We start from the raw sequence: 15,911 nt of genomic DNA on the forward strand, positions 1-15,911 counted from the left end.
GTCCGATTTCGACCAAGTTGCAACAACAAATACAAGACGGCATTCGATTGCAAAACACGTTTTCGTTTGTGCCGCAAAGTAGATGATTTGCCGTAAAACACACAACTGAGAGGGCCTGTCAATTTCTGCTTGCAATGGTTCTTGTGCCTGAGAGGGAAAGCAATGAGAAGTGGTTCGCTTCAGCCATCTCATAGTTGGCCGCAGCCACGGTGTCAATGAAAAGTAAGCACTGTTGTCTTTGTACCGCTTCAATTTTGGCTATCGCTCGAGTATTGGACGTCAAGTTGCCTCGCAGGTGTCCCGGATGTTGTGTGTAACAGAGTCTCCATTCTTGCCTCTCTGGCGAGTGTGACTCATTGATGACATTCTGCCAGTTTCGTTGGCCACCAAAAAATACAAATCAAAAAATTGCGTGCTGTAAATCTCGTGTTCCTGTGACGACCCAACCCCCCACCGCCAAAGAGATCTCCAGCGGCAGGAAGCGAGATCCGAACAAAAAGAGAGACGACATCACGGCCAAAAGAGCAAAACATTCATCCTCTTAATTTGTCAGCTGTTTTTTTTGACGGTCGTCAATCCTGACAAGCGTTAGAGGTTTTCCAAACTGTCGATCACACACAGTAGATAGATCAGCTTCCCGCCACCTGATCCTTTTCCCCCGAAGACGACGAACACGCTCGCTGACTGAAAGTTCACCGAGAGGGCCTCAAGGTTCATTCATAGCGACTTTGCACATCCTGGGATGAAGAAAGCGACTTTGCTCGCTAAGCTTACTCGGAAAGGGTCAGCAAGTGACAAAAGAACGGAGAGGTCGAAGATGAGCTGCTTTGGCTTTGAGTCGTCGTCGCTTTTAAGCTGCGCTCGCTCACATTGACGTTGAGGACGCTGCCTTCCGTAGCGGGGTGAGGATTTGCCAGAGTGTGCGGTGGATAACGCTGGATTTAAGGCGTATTATCTCCAAAAGTGGAACGCGAAAAACCTCTGAGGTCTTTAGAGAAGTTCTCTGATCGTCAAAGAAAATCACGGCAACTTTCGACGAAGATCGTCATAACGTCAAGAAATGTTGTTCATCCTCTGCTATCGTGTTTAAATGGAAAACCTCCGTTGAACAAGAAGAAGAAGAAGAAGAAGAAGAAGAATCACCTTTATTGTCATGAACGCATGCACGTGAAATTTGTTCTCTGCATTTTACCCATCACAGTGTTGTTAGTGGAATACACTGGTGTCTTGCTCAAGGACACCGCAGCCGTGAGTCTGGGAGATGTTGGCGGATGGTCCGGTCGGGGTCTTGGACCTAGGTCCCCCACGGTGGCAGGCGATGATCTTAACCATTGGAGCACGCCTGCCTGAGTGTCTTATCAACCACAGCAGTCGTTTTAGAGCCTGCAGCGTCCATAAGGAAACATCTGCTCCTTCGACAAGGGCGGCCAACTTATGGATGCCAATCGTCATGAATAAACGTGTAGCAAAGTTCACAGCCCAGTTTGATGTTGAAGCAAGTTCTCCGCAGGGTGCACACACTGGAAGTCATTCAGAAAATTCAGCCCCCGAAGCCAGTGTCACTTAGCAACATGAAATTTATCATGCGTGGACCACAGAGAAAGTCTCAAGAAAACACATCTGAAAGGAAACAGGAGGTCCACCATTTTGGCTTGGCGACACCGTCTTAGGCTTCTCTTTTAGCCATTTCTACAAGAAGCTATTTTACTTAGCAACTTGAAATTTGGTAAAAAAGTCCAAAGTCTGAGAACCCAATGCTGGAAAAGACACGGGAAGTCTGCCAGTTTCCATTTGAGGTTTAGCTTGAGCATTTTCACCTTGAAAATTCAGCCCCCAAAGCCGTTTACACTTAGCAGCTTGAACCTTTGTCGGCATGTTAATTAATCATGCCTAGGCCGCGAAAAAAGTCGCCACGTCTGGAAAGAAACAGGAAGTTTGCGATGTTGGTTTGAAGACACTTTTTTAAGATCATCATTTTTAAGATCATCAGTTGGATGTTTTGAAAATTCCGCCAACAAAGCCATTTACCCTGAGCAGCCTGAAATTTGGCAGACATGTCTATCGCAAGTAGACCCACAAAAATGCCTGAAGAGACACGGGTCGTCTGCCAGTTTGGTTTGAAACTACCATTTTAGGTTTATTTTGGGCCATTTCAACTTGGTAGGCATGTCTATCTATCATCAGTTGACCCCTAAAAACAAAGTCTGGAAAATAAATGCCCGAAAAGACATCAAGTCTCCCGTTTTGCTTTGAAGTGGTCAAAGCTTCCCCATTCACTCCAGTTGCTCAAGTGGACTCCTGAAGTCTCGGCAATGTTTTCGTCCTTCAAAATTTAACTCGCATTCCCAAAAAATCCCCAAAAAACTCAACTCTATTTTCGGTGTAATAAGATAAAATAAGATAACGTTTCACTGTTGCGTGAACGGAATACTTGTGCTGTGATCCAAGTCGTAAAAAAGAAAAGGCTCAGACTCCTGCACTTTCTCCGGCTTCGGGCTGACAGAAGAAGGCCGCCTAATAAATTTCCATGTCGGGAAGAGAGAGAGAGAGAGAGAGAGAGATTGAAGCATTTTATGAATGTCGGACTGTAAATCATGTTGCTGGAAAACAGAGAGAAAACATCAGAGAAAATGTTCTCGTCAAGGGAAACTCATTAGTCACCAAAAGTGCCTTTGCGAGGCTAATAACGTTCACTTTTAATTGGCAGGGACATTCCCCCCCCCACCCCCCGTCGGAGATAATGGAAATATTATGTTCCCGGGTCAAATGGTGCCCCTCATAAATCCTTCATTAACTGTACCATGGAAGTTTCATGTATAGAAATAAGTGAACCATTACATCACGTGGTGAAGTCAGTACTGAATGTTTTGGCTAACATTAGCGCTAGTGCTAACGCAACACGAGCCTCCACGAAGATGAGAGAGGGCGAAAATGAGATATCCGAGGGTTGCCATGGCAACTATCGACGAGCGCGGTTGTGATTATGTTGACCAAAGAAATTCAGAGACGAAGAAACAATATTTATTTGGATTGTTTCTGTGGAAGTTTGACGACGTTAATGCTGGGAAAAAAAACTTTCAAAATATGTTTGGTGTGATCGCGGAGCAGAAAGTGAAAGAATCATTCAAGTTGTGATACAAGCTTGAAATTTGATGCATGTGCTCTTCAAATGTATCGTTGCATTTTCTGCACCGTCAATTTGGAATTATGTCCAGTTTTTTAATAAAGGGACGTCAATTCAAACGGTTCCACAAATCTGATTCGTCGATGAATTAAAACCTGCGTTCATCAATTATTAAAATAATTGTTAGTTGCGGCCCGACTTGCTATATTCGCTCTAGCCTGCTTTTTCATCGTCTTTCTGCATGTGCGCCCAATTCCCGTTTGCTGTTCCTCACGCTGCAAGCGCGCGCACACTTGTGAAGCCCAGCCGATTAAAGCCAAAACGAGAAGCACCTGGATCGGTCCGACGTGAACGTTCCCAGGCTGAGAGCGCAGCTACAAAAAGAAAAAAAAAGAACAAAAACCCACAAACGAATCCTCCTGGCTCTGATTTTTCCGTATTTATGAAAGCAGATTCATGCGTTTAGTCATAAGCGTCACTCCGTTCCAGCGTGTGTCACTCACGCTGATCCGCCCTGGAAGTTTGCTTCTTTTCCGTGTTCCTGCACTTAAAGGCTTGGAGCGTGCAGACAGACAAATGGATGCTGAGCTTGTCCTGACAATTTAGTAGGATTTGCTACAAAAGAAATATGATGTGCTGTTACAAATGGAAGGCTGACATATTTTTGAGGCTTAGAAAGTTTAGATGGCTGAACCCTAACCTCCTCCTTAAGTGCTTTTATGGATGGAAGAACGAATACTTGTGCTAAAGCTGCTCATCTAATGTATAGTAGACTGAATGGAACCAGTCTGTGTTACAAAATACAAATACAATTTGTTTGGTGCAACCAACTCTTCACGTTAGTGCTAATGATGTTAAGCACTATCCCTTATTTGTATTTATTTGTTTAAAACCTGTCACAGAAATGCTCGACAGGCTAACATAATGGTTGGACAAAACTTTTTTATTTTATTGAATTGTATTTTTTTGGACACTTTCACAACCCGATTTTAACAGGCACGGTGTCATCGATACCTTTGCAATCCGGTGGTCTGTTTTCGTGTTTTGGGAAAACGACAGTAGGGGACATCTCCTGTGAAGCGCTTGAATAAAAGATCATTTAAGTGTCATATTAAAAGATGAGTGGTGGTCCAGACCTCCCTCAAGGCTTTGAAACTTTTGTTTTTGTTTCGAAGAGGTAATGAAAATGTTTTTCTATGCTTCCTGGACACTTGAATGGATACACCTACACTGTCTGATATGTATTACTTACCGTCATATGTGTAGCATTTTAAGTGGTACACGTCCACTCACAATGAGCTCATGAGAAACATTTTGCCCCCAAAACTCTCATTCCGAGAACATGCGATCGCTGTTCGACTCTTCAAAGAGGAAAAAAACAGACTCCAGTTTGTGTCAAAAGGGATCAGTGGGGGATTTATTTTGCTTTAAATACGAGTCCAGTACAGCTCTTTGTTTTTCGAGGCTTTAGAAAACACAATCGTATGTAAATGAGATGGATGCGGAGAAGAATACTGCACCGGATGATGTTTGTGTACGTTTCGACTCGACCCCTAACCGTAATCCCTGTCCTAACCCCAAACCCTGCATCGAATTTGTAACGCTATCCCTTGAACCCTAACCCAACCCGAAACCTCAAATGCTTTGGGTCGTGTTGGCTGATGTGTGGCGACGTTTGCATATTTCCCTTTGTGCTGAGATGAATGCCGTCGTCATCGATGCGGGAAGCACTTTCATTGTAAAGACACAAGAGGTGACCCCTCGAGAACTGCTTTGATCTGAGCTTGGACAAAATCAACAACAGTGTCAAATCCCCTCCTCCTTTTGTTCGTATAAATAATGCTACCAAACGTGCATATCGGTGCCGACTAGAGGCGCTAACCGGCTAACAATCACAGAGGCACATAGCCTAGTTTTCATACATCCTAATATACATAATGCACAAACACAATCTCAAATCAATATTGGATGTAAAAAATATATCAAAATCAAAGAAACAGGCAATGATCTCCATGTCTGTCCCACATTGGCACGTCCAAACAATCCGTTGGTGTTCCTTTTTTCCAATGACGAACACTGTAACGCAAAACCACATGAGGTGCTCTCTGGCCAGCCAGCGAGGGAACGTGAAAACCAACCGCAACGCCGCAAGTCACTGACGAAACCACAGTGAGTTGTCCTGTAGACCGGTGATTCCCAAACTGGGGTCCGGGGACAATAAATTAGTGTGTCATATAATTTAAAAAAGTCTATACCTACATATATGGGGGGCACTCCAGTAAAACAAACATAATAAACCGTTTACTCCTTTCGACCTTAGCTTTGGGCCAATTAAATGTTCTGATAAGACTGTGATGTATCATCACATAAATGTGACATTGGCAAAATATATTTAGGGTTGTCCTTGGAAATCTTTCTCCCCTGTAAGTGGTCCCTGGACCTAAAAGGTTTGAGAACCCCTGCTGTAGACACCACAAAGGGTGGTCCAGTCACCACGCTGAGTGCCAGTCCATGGAATTAAGTGTCAAAAACGCAGAAGTATGCGAAATGGTCCTCTTTCGAAGCCCTCATATTCTCATCTCATGATCCGGACTCCGGTCCAGCGAGGGCTCCCGGGTGCTAATCATGGACGCAGAGGGCCCCTGGTTGACACCGAACGGGGAGACGGCAGGTGAGCGCGCCGCCAACGGGGAAAGCGAGGGCGAAAAGCTGGGCGACATGGCCGCTGAGCAAATGGAACCCTCATGACTGATGGGGGACCGTCGGAGCGACGCCAGGTGAGGGAACGTCCGTCCGATCACAGGGACCTTGGGTGGCACCGACATGGCCCCAGGGTGGGCGACAGATGTGATGAGTGGCGGCGGGTCGATTCTGGGTTTGGGGTCCATTTTAGGCTTGGGTTGGAAAGGCTGGCGCGGGTTGGGGTTCTGCTGGGCCGTCTCGTCTTTCAGTCTGGCAATTTCTGTGAAGACATTGGCCAGGGGTTGGAACTGGGGACACCAGTTGAGCAGGTAGTCCCAGTTGTAGCTGCCGCGGAGTTCCTCATCACTGGCCACTATAGCTGTGAGAGAACCGCCCACGGATGGTTTACCATCCTCAGGGAAGGCGTAATCCTTGGGAAGGGAAATATTGAGGCCCCGGCCAACTCCAAGGAACCCCCCTCCCTCGTCCCTGAAGACCGGGAGCTGCCCAGAGAGCAAAGTCCCGCTAAGACTGCCGCCCAGTTTTTTGCCCTTGAACCAAGTGCTCCCTTCCAAAGCCGCTGGTTCACAGGAGACGTCGGAGAGCTGGTCGGCGTCCTGCTGAATCCCAGAGTCTGGTCCTCTGGCGGAGATGTGTTCCTGCATGGACGAGCTGATGGAGGCCACGCGAGGGTACTCGTTTATCATCCTGATTTCGTCATCCTCTGCTGCCTCAGCAGATCCTCTCCCACTAGAGTGAGACGGATCCAGAGACCCACCTCTTGTGTACGGACCCCCACCTCCACCCGTCTGGTCTCCAACATAGCCTGGCAAGGCCTGGTGGTAGATTCTTTCCCCTCCTTGTCCGGAACTGCAGTTGTCCAGATTCTTCAGAGCGGTACCTGAGGCCACGTTTCTGTTTGTAGCATTCTGGGCTTTCTTCCTCCTGCGCGACTTCACCAGAAACACCACCACCGCCGTGACAACGAGCAGAACGATCACCCCAAGCGACACGGCGATAATGATAATCAGCAGGATATTAACGTCGGGGGACAGGCCAAAACCTGTGTTGGTTACGTCAATGGAGATGTGCGCCGTGGCATGGCGAGATGCATCTAGAGGACTGTGAGCGCTCACGTCCAGAGTAATCAGCCTGGTTTCCCTTTTGGCTCGACCCGATCCGCTGTTGCTGCTGTGACCGCTGTCCAGCTTGAGGAAAACCACACCGGTGGTTTTGTTGACCTCAAAGTACGGAGAGCTCGTGGGGAAGGAGTAGAGGACGATCCCGTCTACGCCCCCATCCTCGTCATGGGCCTGGACTTGGCCGATGCTCTGGCCTTTCCTGGCGTCCTCTGGGACCTCAAAGGAGAACTCGGAGGATGTGAAAAGCGGATCGTACTCATCCTCGCCTGTGACAAAGACCTGCACCGTCACTGTGGCAGAGTGGTTTCCTGCATCAACCGCCAGTGCGACAAAGTTAAATGAATTGATCTTCTCAAAGTCAAAGGGGTTTCTGCTCCTGATCTCTCCAGTGGAAGAATCCACGAAGAAGTCCTTTCCCGCGGGTGACCGCTCTAACATGAAGTACCTTAGCTGGCCGAAGACTCCTGTGTCGTGGTCTATAGCGTGGAGAACGGTCACGGCGGAATTCGCCGGTTGGTTCTCTCTGATGCTTACAGTCAGGACTTCCACAGGGAAGAAAGGATGATTGTCGTTCATGTCTTTTACCTCGACAAACACGGGAACCAGGGCGAAATGTCCTTGACCGTCTGTGGCTTGGACGACAACTGTGTGAGTAGACCGGTGCTCGCGGTCCAATGCCTGCTGAAGCCGCAAGGCTCCGGTCCACTGGTCCACGGTGAATAGGTTAACCTCATCCCCGGAGCTGATTGCATACTGGACCTCCGCGTTGGCTGTTGAGTCTGGATCTGGGGAAAACAGGAAGCAAAAGATTTCGATTAACTCAGAATATGTGAGATCAAGAGGTCCAACCAGGACGACTTTTAGATACCTGTTGCAGTTAATCGTATGATCTCGGTCCCGACAGCAGCACCCTCGCTCAATGCCACAGCATATTCCGCCCTACTGAAAGCCGGCGGGTTGTCATTTACATCGCCGATCATAATCACGGCCGCCACGCTGGAGCTCCTCTGGGGGATGCCACGGTCCGACACCACCACGGTGAGGTTATACAGCGGCTTGGCTTCGAAATCAAGACCCTCGGCCAAGAGAAGCGTCCCCACGGTTTGGAAGCCCCGGTCCTCCAGGAAGCGCACGCTGCTTTCGATCTGGAAGGCATTGCCCTCGTTGCCATTGGCGATAGCAAAGTCGAAGCCGCAGTTTTCCCGGGAGAGGTCGCTGTCAAAGGCCTCGAATGTCAAGACTGTCACCCCTGGGATGGTGTCCTCTGAAACCGTCGCCCTTGAAGACCGAAAAGGGAAAATATTATGGAAAAGTCACTTTCTAATTGCTTGGATACAAATGGTGTCGTTGGGGGGCCTTCCCCACCCATCAGGTGTGAAAGTAAACAACCGAGTCAATCTTTAGTTATCTGTCAATTTCTGAAAATGTGTTTGTGAGCAAGCCGACCCACACACCAAGTTTCTGCGCCCATGAGTTGACAGCTAGACTGTCCCAAGATCCAGAACCACCTTCAAGCAACTTAACTCTCTGAAACAGTACCATGTCAAAAAAGAGCTCCATTCATTACGTTCACTCACTTTTTGGAACACCCTCTGCACTCCGCTTCTGTAAGTAGAAGTCTCGTGCCCAGTCACAACACACTAGTTCCCGCCCTGGTTTCCAACGTAACGAAATCTGTGTAATCCACATATGAAGTGCTGCCTCCAACAGTGAAAATTAGTTTTTGCTGGGTGCTTGCCTAGTTGCAACGTCCTATCTCCACCCGCTGGCCGTCATTGTAACAAAAGCCTGATTTGCCATTGGCCCAGCAGTGTATGGGGTGGGGATAAGAGCCATTCAATTGCATGAGACAGGAACGGCCCATCAAAACACGGTAATTTCAGCGAGGGTCAAAAAAAAAGGTTGGAATTCTTGAATCTTGTGGTAAGTCCACAAAACCATGTCACAGATTTATTATTAATACGCCTGGGATCAGTTTTAAATTGTGGGAAAAAATGCATCCAACGTCTCCTTGAAATATTTGCCAAACAGATCGAGAATCTCTCTGACACAAACTGACCTGTATTCTGATTGGTGGAACACGGGCACATTATCGTTGACGTCAGTGATTTGAACCTGGACGGTGGCGAGAGCAGAATGCGCTGGCGAACCTCCATCGCGAGCTTCAATGACCACATTGACGGAAGGCCGTTCGGGGTCAAACTCCGCTCGGTGGCTGATGAACAAAGTTCCTGGAAGCCCATAAACAGGGTCAGAGAATCAGAGAGTCTGATGTTTTTACTTTCCAACAGTAGGAACTGCTTGTCTACCATTGTTGGGATCAATGTAGAAGCCCTCCTGAGTGGACGACATCACACTGTAGGTGATCCTTCCGTTCTCTCCAGAGTCCCTGTCGGTTGCTGTTACCGTGACGACCACACTCCCAGCTGGCGTGTGCTCGGGTAGGGTCACCTGGGGGAGTGGGGGGTAATATCAATAACAGCCATTAAAGTATAATGGTACCTTGACTTGATTTCCCCCACTCCACAAGTTGTGGTAGATTCTTTATGTGAATCTTCTCATTGTATATTTGTGTTTGACTGTTTGTCTCAGTCAATTGACATCTGAAAGTGCATTAGCGATTGAAGTTGTCCTTGCACACATGCAAGAGCAATACACTACCTTATTTGGTCATGCTACCTGATAGAGGTCCTGGGTGAAGGCCGGTACATTGTCATTGACGTCCTCTACCAGGATGGTGATGTTGGCCTCGGTGTGGTGCTGGCTGTCGGTGGCTCTGACGGTCACCGTGTACCACGTCTTCTCCTCAAAATCCAGCGGGGCGGTGAGGGAAACGCCTCCGGTGTAGCGGTGGATCCCAAACTTGCCCACGGAGCTCGGGTCCAGGTGCAAGGTGTAGGCCAGGGCGGGACCGGAGTCTACGTCGTTGCCTGTCACCAGGGTGATCTCTGTGCCGATTAATGTGTCTAATGGGCACAAAGCCATGTCAGTTGCTTTCAATCTTGCACACACACAACACCGTACAGTGGCACCTTGGTTTTGGGTTTTAACTTTTGCCATCCCATTTAAAAAAATAATTTTGTCACTTCAAAAGCATTAAGTCAAATTTTGGCTTACAACACAAAGCAAAACATCTACCAATCGACAGCTCGTAACTAAAACAAAAACCTCAAGTCAAGGCACCACAGTATATATGGTGTAGTATTTCTGATAAGTACTCTCTGAGATGCGGATTTCTTGTGGCAATGGTATAGTAGGACTGTTGTCATTCTGGTCCACGATGATTACGGTCAGAGTCGCGGAACCTGCTAGTCTTGGACTTCCCCTATCAGTTGCTGTGATTACCAGCCTGGAAAAAAATGATACATCATGTCCTACTGTGTTGAAATACCATCGTGTTATCTTTTTGCACTTACTTGGTCTGGGTAAAGATCTCGCGGTCCATGATAGCTGTCGTGGTGATGCTTCCCGTCATGGGATCGATCTTGAACAAGCCGCTCATACCCGACGACTGAATGGAGTAGGTCACCTGACCATTCTGGCCCTGGTCCACGTCCTGGGCCACAACCTGGGAACATTTATGCTATGGTTAAAAATGCCAGAAGACCCCGGGACGAGCAGTTGCGTTGAGTGCTACCTGTATGATCGGTGTTTCATATCCCCGTGCCTCCTTCATGTACACCACATAGTTTTGTAGCTGGAAGCGAGGCAGGTTGTCGTTGACGTCCTGCAGCATCAAGTTGATACTGGTGAAGGAGGTCGAGGACACCGTCTCAGCCTTGACCACCAGACGCAACCTGGGTGTGTCCTCAAAGTCCAGACCCTTGGAGCTCTGCACCCAGATTTCACCTAGAGAACCCGTGGATGAATTAACATTTGCTGGAAATTCATCTCCTCTCCCTCCTGTTTCCCTCCCACCCCCAAACTCTCATTACACTTGGAGATTGTGTGGAAACACACAATCTCAGTCTCCTCACCCCCCCCCCCCCCCCAAAAAAAATCATACTATCATAAAACTTTGTTTTACTTGAACAAAACAAAAAATCTGATTGTTTTTTTACTTTCTGTCTCAAAATGTATATGTTCTTAAAGAATTGACATTAAGATTGACTTTTTCTTAAAAATATTTTTTCATCTGACTTAAAAAAAAGCAATTGGTTTTTAACTTGTTTCCTCAATGTTTTTCTCCCAAAATGACTTTTTTTTCTCCGTAAAAATGGCTGTCTTTATAGTTGTCTAAAATTCTGAATTTTTCAAAAAATGTTAATTCTCAAACCTATCTTGACTTTTATTCTTGAAAGAAATCTGACTTGTCAAAAAAGCTTTTGACTTCCTTGAAATTTTTGGGGGACGAAAGTAAATATATATTTGTTGAACAGTAAGGCAAAACATACAATTCAGACTTTTTTCCTTGCAAAACACATGAGAGTGAAATGACTGTCTTGAGACTGTGAAATTGGGCGGCTGTGTCTCACTCAGTAGGTAGGGCGGGTCGTCCAGTGACCCAAGGGTCATTGGTTTGAATCACGGCCACGACTGTCGGCATGTCGAAGTGTCCTTGGGCAAGACACTGAACCCTAATTTGCTCCCAGTGGGCCTGGCAGCGCCTTGCGTGGCAGCAGTCACCCATTGGCGTATGACTGTGTGTGAGAGTGGGTGAATGTGAGGCTTTGTAAAGCGTTTTGGGCACTGTGGTGGTATAGATAAAGCGCTATATAAGTGCAGTCCATTTACCATTGTCTTATGACTGGGGGGGGAAAAAAATACTTTTTCTCAAAATGAAGATTTGGAAACATCTTTCAACAAACAAGATCTGATTTTTGAAAAAAAAAAAAAGATCAATATGTCTTGTGACTGATGGTGTTCACCTGTGGACGAGCTGATCCTGAAGGCCTGCTGTCTGTTCCCACTGAAGATGCTGTAGCTGATCCCCTTGCGGTTTCCATCTGGAAACTGGGCCTGAGCCTGAGCCACAGCTGTGCCTAATTTCAAGAAATCAGAATTACAGAGGATTCCATGACAATAAATAAGATTATCATCCTTGTACTATGTCGGACCTTTAGCCGCGTTCTCCTGTATGCTGACGTCTCTGGCGTTCCTGGGGAATCGAATGCCATGGTACTCCACCTCCTTCACGTAGATCACCACCACCCCCTGTGCTGACTGAGCCGGGGTACCCTGGTCCATGGCCTCCACGATGAGGGTCCTCTGGGCCTGGGACAGAGTGTCCATAGGCTCCGTAGCCTGGATCTGCCCAGTCAGAGAGTTGATGCTGAAGCCCTTCACCGGGGCGGCAAAGCGATAAAACACAGAGCCGTTAGCTCCAAAGTCCTTGTCCTCTGCCTTCATGGTGGCCAGAACCCGTTGGGACCTCCTGCTGGACACCTCGATGACCAACGGGTCCTGGACAAAGACGGGCGTGTTGTCGTTGACATCCGTGATGGTGATGGTCACCTGGAAGAGAAGATTCACATTGAAACATTATTTAATCCAGATGCAATGTATAATGGACAAATCTTGATCTTTGGGCTATTTTCCTTAAAACCTCACTTCACCTGCGCGGAGGAGTTCCTGGGCGACGCCGGGGAAAGGTCTGCGGCAAACACCTGGAAGCTGTACGACGCTTGCTTTTCGCGGTCCAGAGGTGCCGACGTGGTGATGCGGCCAGTTTGCTCGTCCACCGCGAACGCTCCGTGAGCCTCGTGGCTGAGGAAGTACACAACTTTCCCGTTTACGTCATCGTCTGCATCTGTTGCTGACACCTGCAAACACATTGACGGCATCAAATTAAATACAAATGAAATTAAAATGATTGCCTGTGAGATGTCTTTTCTCAAAATTAAGTTAAAGATGTTTTTAAGTCATTTTTGTGTGAAATAAGTCAGATTTTTTTTCCCGACAAAATTTTTTTGACAAACTATCAGAATCTTTGAGAAGACACTTATTTTCTTTCCAAGAAAAAGGTTTCTGCAGGAAAGAAAAGCCAAAATTCTACATTATTATTATTATTTTTTTTTAGACATTTTAGGAATGTCTGTTTTAAATTTTTTTTTTTGAGAAACACGTGAGGAAAACGCATATCTTAGATTTTTTTTTTGAGACAAAAAGGCCTGTTTGTTTTTGTAAAATTGGACATTTGAAGTTGTTTTTTTTAACCGCCCAAAACATATTCAAAGCAAAGGCACGATGAGGACCAGGGCCAAGAACATAATGTCTGTCTACCATCAGGACTTGTGATCCCTCAGCGGCATCCTCCGAAACATCTGCATTGTAGCTGCTCCTGCCAAAAACGGGATTGTTGTCGTTGACGTCCAGCACTCGGATCTTCACCGTGACCACGGTGCTGAGAGCCGGGCCGCCTCTGTCCGTGGCCGTCACCTCCAGGGTGTACTCGGCTTTGGTCTCCCTGTCCAGGCCCCGTTGGGTGGACAAGGCTCCCGTGCTGGCGTGGAGGCGGAAATCCCCGTCCGGGTCTCCGGCTAGAGGGAGCAGTTGGAGGGGGAAAAAAAAGGCAACATCCATTTGGAGCCAGAGAGGCAAAGTACTATTTTTAAAGTTAGACATCAAGAGCCAGACTTGTGTCAAACCCGTAGATCTGTTTTTATATGCAAAAAGACCACGCCAAAAGCAAGAAACAAGTGTGTAGTGCCAGCAAACTAATGAAATAGTTGGCGAGAAGGACTGGCGAAATGGATCTCACCGGTAATCCTGTACTCCAGCTCCCCGCCGGCACCAGAGTCCGGGTCCGTGGCCTTGAGGAAACACAGCTCCACGGCGGCATGGTTCTCGGGCACCTCCAGTCCGTACCACGGCTGGGCGAAGACCGGAGCGTTGTCGTTCACGTCCTCAACCTCCACCCGCACTGTCGCCTTGGCGAAGTTGGGGGGCAGACCTCTGTCCCGGGCGTACACTGGAGGGTGTGCGGGGGAGAGAGTTAAATCAGGGGCGAGCTGGAATGATGCAAAAAATAAATGGTCTCTGATGTGCTTGAAAACAATATGCTCGCCGAAGACTAAATTCTTTTTGATGTTCACGATGATGCAAACGTTGCAGTCATTGAAGGCTAGATTTTTCTCGTTTACGAAAACGCATACATACAGTATGTTAGTCATTGAAAACTCCCAATGGGCATTGATGTTTACGAAAACATCAGGTTTTACTAAGACTCAAAATTGATGATTATGAAAACGGATGCAAGAGTCATTGAACAATTTGCATTTGCCGTTTATAAAAACATGATTTTAATGTTTGCAAGAGTGTACTGTTAGACTCGCGGAAGACGGAATCATCTTTGATGTTTTTGGAAACTCGCCAGGTTCATCGTAGACTTGAAATTGTCTTGAAACCACATGTGGTTTGTTGAAGACTCCAGATTGTCTTTTATTTTCATGAAAACATGGGTTTGTCAGATTTGAAAATTGTCTTGATGAAAACGTCGTTTTGATCTTTACCAAAACTCTTAGGTTCACTGAAGACTGGAAATCGTCTTTGACGTAACTGAGACTACATTTTCATTGATATGTTCCAAAGGTTGTTCACTGCTTTTGATAGTCTTGAAAACACCATGTTCAGGTTCGCTGAAGATTTCATATTGCCTTTGCGGTTTTCGAACACACGTTTCAGAATCAGTACCGGTGAGAATGTAGTGATCCCGAAGCTCCTTGTCCAGCTCTTTGGTTGTAGTGATGACGCCGGTTGATGGGTTGATGACAAAACCTTCCTCCGTCACCCCCCCAAACGTCACGTGCCCATTGGACCCTGCGTACAAACACGTGAAGGAACAACCATACAACTACCCGCAGCGTCGCGTCCCAAGAACCAAACCTTGATCTCTATCGGTGGCCACCACTGTAAGCACTGTGGTGCCAGGCCCCTGGTTCTCCAGAACCTGGCTCTCAAACTCGGCCTTCTGGAACACCGGAACCTCATCGTTGATGTCCATCACCTGCACGCGGAGAAACTGGGAGGTGGAGAGCGAAGGCGTACCCCCATCCTCCGCCACCACCGTCAAGTTGAAGACCTCCTGCTCCTCTCGGTCCAGAGCTTTCAGGATGGACAGAGAGCCTGCCACAGGACTTGGAAAATTATTTGTAGTCCTTCAGATTTCGATTGTGCAGATGAACTCATTCACTGTCGGGTGTTTTCAAAGCAGAATTTCCCACATTGCCAGCCGTTTCAAAGAATTTTGACTGATCTTTCGAGACCCACAGAATATTGTGTTCTGTGACAATCCAAGCATCACACTGACCAAAAGAAAGAGTAGATTCTCTTCTTTCACCAGTTAAAAAAAGTGAATTTCTGTCTTTCCATTCTTTTGGAATCAGCAGAAGAACATGGGTTGGTTTTACAACTTCATAACTGGCAAGAGGAATGATCGCATACATTTTGATTTCACCTGCCTATGTCTGTGTGTGGACTTTTGTTTTATTTTTGATTTTTTTGAAACTGAATTATTTTTGAAGCCATTGTGTGGATTTCTATTGTGCATGGTTACCGTTATGAGTAACTGGTGTACGTATTTACTTTACTTATCTACTGTTAAAGCTTAATACCGTATGAGAAAACAAACCGCAGGCTAATACAACTCGCACCCAGAAGACTGTTGGTCCATCTGGAAGTTCCATCAAGTGACTGCCTAACCTCAACCTCACACACCTCCGAGGTGAAATATTACTCCTAGAAAAATCGTCTAGTGCAGACTGTCATAAGCCCTGCACCGTGGAACAGCGTGTTCATCTGGTGGGCTTCTCCTGAACCCACACTTGGTGGAAGCAGGTCTGCTTACCGGTGTTTGGGTTCAGACTGAAGTGACCAGCACTGTTTCCCGTCTGGATTCTGTACGACACTAGGCCATTTTCCCCTTCGTCCTCATCCTGAGCCATCACATACAAAATCACAAAGCTGTCCGGGAATAAAGCGAAAACCCAGTTAAATTCCAGGAACATTTTCAAGATGAGACACAC

The 15,911-nt window shown here is 46.9% G+C and overlaps 1 protein-coding gene across 3 annotated transcripts in view; it reads right to left on the minus strand.

The window, feature by feature from the left end:
* Positions 1 to 1,129: 1,129 nt before the first annotated feature.
* LOC133466911 (protocadherin-16-like) overlaps positions 1,130 to 15,911 on the minus strand; it is a 50,876-nt gene continuing 36,094 nt past the window's right edge. For all 3 annotated transcript variants that reach the window (XM_061751090.1, XM_061751088.1, XM_061751089.1), the window contains 16 exons: positions 15,734 to 15,849; positions 14,773 to 15,012; positions 14,581 to 14,706; positions 13,649 to 13,858; positions 13,171 to 13,427; positions 12,504 to 12,710; positions 12,006 to 12,402; positions 11,817 to 11,930; positions 10,586 to 10,797; positions 10,365 to 10,516; positions 10,167 to 10,297; positions 9,628 to 9,914; positions 9,258 to 9,399; positions 9,008 to 9,179; positions 7,817 to 8,226; positions 1,130 to 7,733 (listed from right to left, as the gene is read on the minus strand). In XM_061751090.1, coding sequence (XP_061607074.1) covers positions 5,692 to 7,733; positions 7,817 to 8,226; positions 9,008 to 9,179; positions 9,258 to 9,399; positions 9,628 to 9,914; positions 10,167 to 10,297; positions 10,365 to 10,516; positions 10,586 to 10,797; positions 11,817 to 11,930; positions 12,006 to 12,402; positions 12,504 to 12,710; positions 13,171 to 13,427; positions 13,649 to 13,858; positions 14,581 to 14,706; positions 14,773 to 15,012; positions 15,734 to 15,849 — 5,215 coding nt within the window. In that variant the 3' untranslated portion in view covers positions 1,130 to 5,691. The remainder of the gene's footprint in view (positions 7,734 to 7,816; positions 8,227 to 9,007; positions 9,180 to 9,257; positions 9,400 to 9,627; positions 9,915 to 10,166; positions 10,298 to 10,364; positions 10,517 to 10,585; positions 10,798 to 11,816; positions 11,931 to 12,005; positions 12,403 to 12,503; positions 12,711 to 13,170; positions 13,428 to 13,648; positions 13,859 to 14,580; positions 14,707 to 14,772; positions 15,013 to 15,733; positions 15,850 to 15,911) is intronic.

Source organism: Phyllopteryx taeniolatus, chromosome 17 (genome assembly GCF_024500385.1).
Source record: "Phyllopteryx taeniolatus isolate TA_2022b chromosome 17, UOR_Ptae_1.2, whole genome shotgun sequence".
Taxonomy (NCBI): domain Eukaryota; kingdom Metazoa; phylum Chordata; class Actinopteri; order Syngnathiformes; family Syngnathidae; genus Phyllopteryx; species Phyllopteryx taeniolatus.